This window comes from Beta vulgaris, chromosome 8 (genome assembly GCF_026745355.1).
Source record: "Beta vulgaris subsp. vulgaris cultivar EL10 chromosome 8, EL10.2, whole genome shotgun sequence".
NCBI classification, from domain to species: Eukaryota; Viridiplantae; Streptophyta; class Magnoliopsida; order Caryophyllales; family Amaranthaceae; genus Beta; species Beta vulgaris.
This window is the reverse complement of record NC_079209.1, coordinates 43,846,761-43,857,168: the sequence shown is the minus strand read 5'-3', so window position 1 is coordinate 43,857,168 and position 10,408 is coordinate 43,846,761. Positions and strand designations below refer to the sequence as shown.

Below are 10,408 nucleotides of genomic sequence, written 5' to 3'. Positions count from 1 at the left end.
AGCCACGAAGGCAGTACAAAGTACAAAGAAGGGAGGGGGGATTCGAACCTGTGATCTATCGTTCACAACACCTCAATCTTAACCACTAGGCCAAGACATCCTTGGTTCAATTGGTTAGAACTTCCTCGTGGTTCTAGAAGATATTGAAATCGCTTCTCATCTTGCCTTTTTGGCTCTCTAAATACGAAAAAAATGTTGGTGAAAGACATGATGCATCTGACCTTGCTGCGCGAAGGTCTGCAATATAATTATTGTCTACTTATTATAAGTGGAAACTGTTTAAACAAGGACTTAGATCCTATATCTTGCATAATGTTTTTCCAGTGATTTATTTAGACACTGAAATGATCTCTGGAAAGAACTTTAAACATCTCATAATAATAAGTGTACTTAATTAATAACCCTATTTTCCAAACTTGATCAAATCTCAATTATCCTTTAGGTCAATGGATAAGGATAATTCTGCATTATGAAAGACCTTAACTTAATCAAGGGTTGATTATCCTTAGATTAAATTTTAGCAATTCATTACTGGCAGTATAAATCTGGACACAGGGCAAGTTTAAACTCAGTTTCGAAACCCGTTTCAATGTAAGACCCGTCATACTTGATCCGCGACTGTAGAATACAGAAGATTTTGCTTACGGCAAAAAAAAAAAGAAAAAAAAAAGAAGGAAACAGATCGGGAGCAAAAGCAGAAAATCAACATATCAAAAAAGTGCAAGAATAGCGTAAGCAAATCATTACAGGAAAAGGAAAAACTAAAAATCTGTCAATCCACACCACAGCAACTCATAGCCACGCTCACACACACCCGATTTGGCCAGGCATAAGAAATAAGACACATCATGGCACACTTTTTTGATATTGCTTATGCACAATTTGGTGGACCTCATATCAAATCAGCCACATTCATCGGCATTTCGTCGATTTGGGTACTGTAATATTGCTCGATATCTCTTAGAATCCTGATGTCGTCTTTCTTGACAAAGTTTATAGCAACACCCTGCAACATGTACAAACAACATTAAGTATACATATAAATCAGGACAGCAGGTGATGCGTTTAAATAGCATAACTAACGCACTTCAGATACACCAAATCCCCCGTGCCTCTGTTTTTCAAAACCCATAAACTATTCTGCATAACAGTGTCTCAGCCCATGCAGCACCGCTTGATGATAACATGAGAGGTTCAGCCATCACCTGGTTGCCAGCAAAGCCACAGCTTCTGTCCTAGAGTTGATTAAAACTGAGCCACAGCAACTAACTGGAGCTCAACAATCAACTTTTCCAATTCCCATTAATGTTTCTTATCTTGTTGAGGTTCCTGGTGTTATTTAGGCTTTGCTGGTTAATCGTCTTTGTTTGGGGTTACATTACGAGGTTTCTTGTTTCTAGTTGGAAACTTGTTGAAGAGGCTTGTTTGATTTGGAATCATCTTACAGAATCACGGGTCGCAAATGGTTCTTCTCATCCCTTATGTTTGTTCACCTAAATAATACTTTTATAATATGATGAAGACATAATGACAAGTGGAGACAAAAAAAAAGCTTCAAAGTAAAAAAGGACAAATTTTATGATTTGGTGTGTGGGCCAAAAAAATCCCAAAATCCTACATCATGCACACACAAGGTTTGACAATTGGAGAATGACAGCCATACAGCATCAAGAATATTCACAAAGAGGAAATGTAACTAGGTTTTACTGCTGCGAAGAGCCAACATACCTTACGTCCAAAACGACCAGAGCGACCAATCCTATGAATATACAGTTCACGGTTATTGGGTAAATCATAATTGATCACCAATGAAACCTGTATAAATGAAAAAAAAGTTAAACATACGCAATAGAGGCAGAGACTTTATCCTTTTCAAGAGCCATAAGCATTAGTAAGGGCATATTCTCTTCAACTTATTTTTGCGTAATTTCAGGAAAAAAAAAAGAGAAAGGTTAAAAAAGTTCAGAAAAAGTAAGTACAGAAAAACCAAGTTTACCCGTTCAGCTATTTGCATATAACCTCATCCATCGAAATTTTTTTGTCACATTAACCTATCCCATCCTGACTAAGGATTAAGTATGCTTTTCACCGGAATAACATTTGTGATAGTTATGATCCTCCAAACCCTATATCTTTGAAAGACCAACCATGATCTACTTAAGATATGTAGAACTCTTAATCGACCTCCCGACATTTATGAGGCTACTTTTTCCAGACACAAGAGTAGGAAAACAGGTGCAGATTAAAAAATGAAAAAGAAAAAAAAAAGAAAAGGCTTAAATGGTACAATTTTAGTGCTTTCAAATTATTACCCATCATGCAGTAATTTTAGTGCTTTCAAATTATTGCCAAAAGCACCTAGCGGGGGAGAGGGAAGAATAAATCTGGAACCCAATTGAAACAGATGACCTACCTGTTGGACATCAATCCCACGAGCCCAAACATCTGTTGTGATCAGAACACGAGTATCACCATCACGAAACTCCTTCATTATAGCATCTCGCTCTTTCTGGGGCATATCACCATGCATTGATGAAACAGTAAAGTTGTTGTTGCGCATCTTCTCAGTCAGCCAATCCACCTACAACATGATCGGAGAAATCCACGTAACTAAACCAGATGACAAGGGAGACGGTGCTATAAAAAACAGGGATAAGTTATACAACAAGCCCCAGATAAAAAAAGAAATAACAAAATCCTGGTTGATATATTCAAAAGCAGCAACTCCTTTGGTCCCTCCTGATACTAATTTTCATTTCTCTCTATAATATTATCTTCTCTCTCCCCCCCGGATGATTCTTTCTGAACATAATTATTTGCAGCCAGTTTCAGAAACTAACCATGAAGCATAGCAACCAAGATAAAAGCAAGCCATGCGTAAAAACAAACAGCTAACTACCAACCAGCTAGAACAGTAAAGATATACATTCACTGTTGGATGGAGATGTACGAAAACGGCTTAATGATATATTCCCCCCACCCCCAAAGCAAAAAACAAAAAGAAGTGGACATAGTACCTTGCGCTTAGTGTTGCAAAAGATAACAGCTTGAGTAATTGTGAGAGTATCATAGAGATCACAAAGGGTATCAAACTTCCAATCTTCCTGCTCAACCGCAACGAAGAATTGCTTGATGCCCTGTCAATGTTGGTCGAATATAAATTTAAGTATGAAAAATATACCTATTGTCTCATTTACTGGATATAAAAAGTGAAGTTGCTTACCTCTAAAGTCAATTCATCACGTTTTACAAGGATTTTAACAGGATCTGTCATAAATTTGTTGGTGATCTCCAGGATTTCATTGGGAAGGGTGGCAGAGATCAGCACAACCTACAAACAGCACAGACATAGCAAACGTTTCAGACACCAGTAATGGTATAGTTACAGGAATATAGGCATTATAATCACATTAAAAAGAGCAATCCAACTGATACGAGCAAAACCACAATCAATAGATCAACCCATCCACCACCTGATACCAAATTCTCTCAAGCAAAAGTCAAGATTACAGAAGCTATCTGCATTTGTCATGAGCATTTTGTGTCCTCTTTTTCTCATGCATAATATCTAGTAAAGTGCAGATCAGGTTACTAAATAAAAAAAATAAATTAAAGGACCAAGACAGAATATAGTTCATAAGTAAATTAGCCAATCAGTCCCCTCAAAACAAAAAAAAAATAACAGCCAATCAGATTCCACAAATTCAACTAGAAGTTGCTCCTGAAAAAATTAAAAAATCTATGCACCAGAGAAATTAGAAACAAAGGGGATACGGGATACCAAGACAAGAAATTATAGATTCTCCTGTAAAGGAGACAGCAGGTGACTGCATGACACAACTTCTAATCCACAAAACCCAATAGGCTTCTCTTTTTCCTATCCTCTTTACTTGGGGGGGGGGGGGATACAAGAGGGGGAGGAACTGTACCTGAAGCTCCGGTGGAAGGTAACGATAGACATCATAAATTTGGTCCTTGAAACCTCTGCTCAACATCTCATCAGACTCATCCTGATTAGAGAAGGAAAGCAAATTCACAAGTTCAACAGATGTCCAAAAAACCATTAAAGCCCAAAATCACAGTGATGTTACGTCAAAGAAAAATAAAGGCCATAAAAATGGAAACAAAGGAAGAAAACTGGTGACTTACAAGAATTAACAGTTTGATGTTCCGGGTTCTCAGTGTTCTCCTCTTGATCATATCACAAACTCTACCTGGTGTTCCTGAAACAACATGAACCCCATACTCCAACTTCCTGATATCCTCACCCACACTTTTCCCTCCAATGCATGCATGAGCTTGTATATTCATGTGCAAACCGATGGCCATTATTACTTTCTCTGTTTGAGAAGCCAGCTCTCGAGTAGGCGACACGATTAATGCTTGGACCCTAGAAAATGAAAGGAACATATAAGTATATAGCAAGCTACGGTCATTGTCATACAAAAAATAAAAGCAATGAGCAGTGACATTCATGTAAATTAAAAATATGCATGTCTTCCAGCTCGCTATCAATTAAATTGTTCACACGAAAAACTAATTCAATAATCCACAAAGCATCTACAATAGCAGTTATTTTCTGGGGGATCCTCCAATGAATCACTTTCATGCTCCTCCCATCTAATTTTTACTATCACTTTGTTTCCCGAATCTATTCTCGGGTTGTGTGGAAGAAAGAGATTGCAGGTCCATTTTGAATCATAAAGGTTGCTGGCCTAGTAAAACATGGACTCACAAAAACGCACATGCTAATGATGCCATGGAAAATCAGTTCTACTGATCTCTATCAAGACTGCTACAAGCAAGCAAAGTAACAAAAACCACAAGGCCATGAGGTTGGAGTAAGGTGATCTGATATGGTTTCTGGTATGGTGTCCTGGTCTAATTGAACTTTGACCAGATATTTACGCTAATTTATAGAAGAAAAGAAGTATCATGTGAGAAGTTGTTAGATTAATCTCAATGTGTATTCTCCTGAAACTAATTTCATAAATTTTACAAATATAGAATCAACATATTTTGTAGTAAGTAACAAGTTCCCAAGAAAAGTGAATAGAACATTGCCCAAAACTAGAGAGTTATGGCCTTGCAGATTTCATCTCATTTATCCACAGCAAGAGTTTGAAATTTTAACAACTCTATGCAAACAGCAAACAAGTTTAATACATGTTAGCTTCCCTGTGATCCACTAACTCTCTTGCAGCCCACCTAATTGAACATATACCTCATCAACCATTTACTTTGCACCATTTACACAAATAGCTGATGAAACCTTTGCACTCAATTTTGAAGATTGCTCAAAGTAGTAAGATAGCGAGGGTGGACAGCAACAACTTGTTATCAGCAAGAAACAAAAATTATGATAAAGAAGATAGACCTACAAGAAATGGAGAAATCAATTCAAGAAAGAAAATAGCTCAGACTCTCTAACAGTAAATTCAGAGAATGTGAAAAGGTTACACAGCATGAATATCTGAAACCGGACAAATGAAAAGATATTTTAAGAGGGAATTTGGGAGAACGAAATTACATAGAGCCCAATTCTTGAGGCAGAAAAGGAAGAAGGAAAGAATAAGGGGAAGTAAGCAAAGAACAGCTCTCAAAGGCGGCAAATTAGCTGTACAGTTTCAACGAGAATTGTTATTGAGGTCAGATATGTGAGATACTAGCTCAAGAAACAACCAATGGCATTTAGGTTATTGTTCCACTCAACCTGGTAGTATTCATTTACTGCACGTGAATAATCCAACATCTTAGGGACATGGTCCAGAAATCCATTGCCAGATTACCTATATCCTTTCAATCTCTCAGACTCGATCCGGAAACATACAGCCAGATTAAAAAATTGAACTTGTACGTATAGTGACCAACCAAACCCTAATAAGGAAAAGGCAAACAGAAAGCTTGCTTTTGAAGAAAATAAAAAGAAAGTATCCTTTTAAATTTCTTTGTTTATTGTTCTGCATCTCTTCCTCAGCTAGGCTTGGGCAAAGTAGCAAAAGTAAAAATGATTATCAATAGCATAATAAAAATGGGTTCCTCAACAAGTATCAATATGTTATGCGTTTACTTGCAATATTTGTAGCAATAAAATTTTCTTACAACTCTATCCTTTAGGACCACTTTTGTCTTATCACGTACCCAAAACAGGCTTTGAAAGAAGACATTCAACAAGAGAAACAATCAAATGGGATATAAGCAAGTTAGTTGCCGACCTAGGACCAGAATAACTAAGCTTTTAATGAATAAATAAAAGAGCAACACTTTTGTTTGTTTACAGGTTTGCCCTAAAATGCAATTGACCATAGCATGAGTGACAGACAGTACCCTATCCGTTGTTACTTCTGTAGAAGATAAAAAGGAAACCTCCACTTACGAAATCATGGTTCCCAAAAGAGGACCAATATACAGAACTACACAAGACAAGATATTCACCCCTTCTATTCATGGATAGCTTTTACCATATGTCAGTAAAAGTGCACTTAGGGTTCAATAAACACAAATATTATTGATGCTGGCGAAGGCTTGCTCTTTCACATATACATAGAGTCTTCGTCTCTGGAAAAAAAACTACATAAGCTCTCAAGTCCCATTTAATTTTAGAATGTGAAATAGAAATTGAGCATGTTTTATCATATAGTTTGATTGATGAAGACATGAATCTTTCTTTGGTTTCATTTTGAAGTACCCTTACTCACCTTGAGATAAATTTTGAAAAAACACCCCTCAAACAAGCCCTAGGAAGTAAGAATTCTGCTTACGAGCAGGATCATCTTGACTAAATAGCCGGCTAATAACAAAAATTCTTAACTGGTCCGTCATCAATACCTTTTTCGTACTACTCGAGATGCAAAAAAGAGAATCCAGAATACTGTTGAATGTCCTTCAAGATGCGCGACAAAAACTCAAGAGACCTATGACAAAATACGGTCATACACAAAGAAAGACCATTTTCGTACAAGCCAATATAGATAAATGCAAGACCTGAGATTTGCTTTTGTAGAAGTAAAAACACCTCCTTTACATGCAAGTAAATGTGCACAGCATTTACCGTGAAGCCATATTACCTAAGGTACATGGTCACCATAGTGATTAACGGCGATTTGAATTGGACAAGATAGCACATTACCACTCATATAATCACACAAGTTACCCTCTCATTAATCTCAAATATAACATTAAAGTTCCGCAGTTTACAAACAAGTTAAAACCATATGAGGCTCATTCCAAAGCTCCAATCAGGAAAAACCCTTTGTCCGACCTCTATACTTATATATCAATTTATAACATGTTCTTTGACCTCATATGACTGGAAAACCAGAAAAGAATCTAACCTCCTCAATCAATCACATACCTCGATGCCACATTCTCTTTCGCAACAACAACCAATACTACCTCAACCCACATTAGACACTACAAACAATAGCTAACGCCTTTTGTTTCAATCTCAACCTTGCCTCAAACTTAACTCGTGTCTCCCTTTTCAAAGTGTCATCTTCGATAGCAAATTAACTCGATTCCCAAATACATCAAAAACAAGGGTAGTCAACAAATACTTCAAATCAACTAAAACCCCTCTAACTAACCCTAATCTTCTCCACAACCACCAAAAACACACCCAAATATTAATAATAATAATAATCAAACAGTCACAAAAAAAAACAACAATTAATCAACATACTTTCACTATTCATCTTAAAGGGGTCGGTTTTTCGCTTTAGCTCGAATAGTAAGGTAAGACAGTCTTTCATAAACCAACAATCAATCTAGCCCTAATTTTCTCCATTCCCCCCAAAAAGACCCAAATTATAATAATCAAGCAGTAAAAAGAAGAACAAACAATTAATCAACATACTTCCACTATTCTCTTAAAAGGGTCACTTTTCGTTGACATTACCCCTAAGGTTATAGCTCGAATAGTAAGGTAAGACGGTCTTTCATAAACCAACTATCAATCTAGCCCTAATTTTCTCTACTACCAGTACCACCAAAATATAATAATCAAACAGAAACAGTCACAAAATCGGAACAATTACGACTAAATAAAAAAAGCAAGTAAAAAAAATGAACATACTCTCTGGTAGAAGTATCGACCATCTGACAAACAGCAAGAGAAATCATGGAAGTTTTGCCAGTACCAGACTGAGCTTGAGCAATAACATCGCGACCTTGAATAATAGGCATAACAGCACGCTGTTGAATTGCAGAAGGTTTTTCGAAACCGTAAGCGTAGATCCCGCGTAAAAGGTCGTCTTTAATTCCCATCCTATCGAAGCTCGTTATAGGTTCGATTCCTTCTGTTGCTTCGAATTGAAGTTTTTCATCGTCGGTGTGGTTTCTTCTTGCTCTATTCGCCGGTATTACTGAACCTGACGCCATTGTTGCAGCTTTTTTCGTTTCTCAAGGTTTTGAGTTTTGCTGCTGTGTTGGTTTTTCTTTTTTTGGTTGTGTTTGTGTATTGGTCTTCTTCGAGATTGTGACGGAGAAGGGGACTATGATAATTGATAGGGCAAAAACGTGTCTTCCCTGTACTTATTTGAGTTTTACACTTTTACTAATGGGGAGTTTCTTAGCACTTAAATTTCGATAAAAAATTAGATAAAAAAAAAGTCTTTAGAATAAATTAAATGGTAGGAGACAAAATGATACAATATATTATCGATTATTTAAAATGAAAATATGTTGTAAATAGGAAAAATAGATGAAAAATCTACTTATTTTTTGGAAGATTTAGAATAATTGTAGAAGTTAAGAAATTTAAAAATATGTTCCAGAATAATAAATTAAATAACAATATGTTTAAAAACTTTAGCTATTAGAGAATATTAAAATGCTAGTTTGCAAAAAAAAAAAAAAAAAAGACTTAAACGCTCAATTCTTCTCTCTTCCTCTCCTTCTCGGTTTTCTCTTTTTAGGCCTTTTAATGCCGGAACTAGCTAATTTCTTCGGGAATTGAATTACTTTTTTACCCTTCTCATTAGTTAGAATTCGTTTTTTCTCTTTTTATTGATAAGTGCATTTCCAACACACTTTATAGACTCCTTTTAGCTCATTTTGATTCTCTTTCTCCCCTTTTTTCCCTCTTTCTTCTCCATTTCCTCCTCTATTTTATTCACTTGATCATAGTGATATTTTGCTATATTTTCAGTTATTTTTGACCGAATTCCTAGTACATTTGCTTTCACCTTATTTTGCCATACTTTTAATATAGGTGGAACTACCTAAGATGGCTATGAGTTGTAGAGTTGGCAAAAGAAAGCAATGAAAATAGAGCACACGTTGAGAAATGGTGTGCTTGCACCACGTCCCATGTCCCGTGTCCGCTCGCATAAAGGAGCACATAATGCCATTAAATCTTGTATGGAGAACTTCAAATAGACATACCTTTCAAACCACAAATCGGATGAAGGTAATTCTAGTTGGAGGTGAAAGCTCGTTTTGATATATTTTCAAAAATTGGTCATAAGCTTGATTTGGATGTAAAACGAAAAAGTTATGCTCGTTTTAAGTTGAAATGTCCGACCAGATCAGAAAGAATGGTGCGCCAGCACCTGTTACTATGGTGCGCCCGCACCTGTTATTATGGTGCGCCCGCACCACTTAATTATGTAAGAAAAATTTGTAAGGCTCGTGCCTATTAAAAACAACAGAAGTTATTATTTCCGACTTATGCTTTATTTTATAGACTATAGAGTATTATTAGGGTTTATGTTAGAGAGAAAAACACTTTAGTTTTGTCTAAGATTTGAGATTTTGAGATTAAAGTTTGTGAGTTCTACACATCCAAGGTACTTTTTATTCAATTAATTGCAAAGTTTCAATTCACTAGTAGAATAAATGCTATTTGCTGCTGTAATAGCCCGAATTTTCCCGACCAGCTTACAGAGGATTAAGCACAGCGAAACAGACTCTGGTCGAGATAACCCGAACTATTACCATCACACTCACCGAACTACATCGGAGAGTGTGGAACTCGATTCCCAATTCTATTCAAATTGATTAACTATTGCAACTACGCTCTGATTCTCAGACTCTATTCCCATAAATTTCTACAGAAAATCCGACAGAGTTTCCTTTGAAAATAGGATAACGCTAAAGCGAGAAATAAAATGAACTTGTTACAATTTCAATAAATAAAACATTTTCAAATCCCAAAGCTCATCAACCTCAACGCTTTCGCGGAGCAACAACTAACAGAGAATTAGGAGCACTAATGACTCTTAAATGAAGAAATAGATTATAGAAAATAAAAGATTAACTATTACAAGTGGACCGTCCTCACTTCAATAACAAATATAATACTGCACCATCTCGTATCCGCTTCAGCTTGCAAAAGAATAACTCATGGCTTCAACCTGAAACATATAAGATACTGCCACCCACCAAGTGACAGGCCACAGAAATGACA

The 10,408-nt window shown here is 36.3% G+C and overlaps 1 protein-coding gene across 1 annotated transcript; it reads right to left on the bottom strand.

Annotated features, from left to right (window-relative positions):
• Positions 1–685: 685 nt before the first annotated feature.
• Positions 686–8,499, bottom strand: LOC104901546 (eukaryotic initiation factor 4A-3). Its single transcript, XM_010689134.4, has 8 exons — positions 8,075–8,499; positions 4,150–4,390; positions 3,930–4,010; positions 3,224–3,331; positions 3,018–3,137; positions 2,414–2,581; positions 1,729–1,815; positions 686–1,006 (listed from the first exon to the last, which is right to left on the bottom strand). The coding sequence occupies exons 1-8, from the start codon at positions 8,377–8,379 to the stop codon at positions 893–895; spliced, it is 1,224 nt and encodes a 407-aa protein (XP_010687436.1). The 5' UTR covers positions 8,380–8,499; the 3' UTR covers positions 686–892.
• Positions 8,500–10,408: the final 1,909 nt, after the last annotated feature.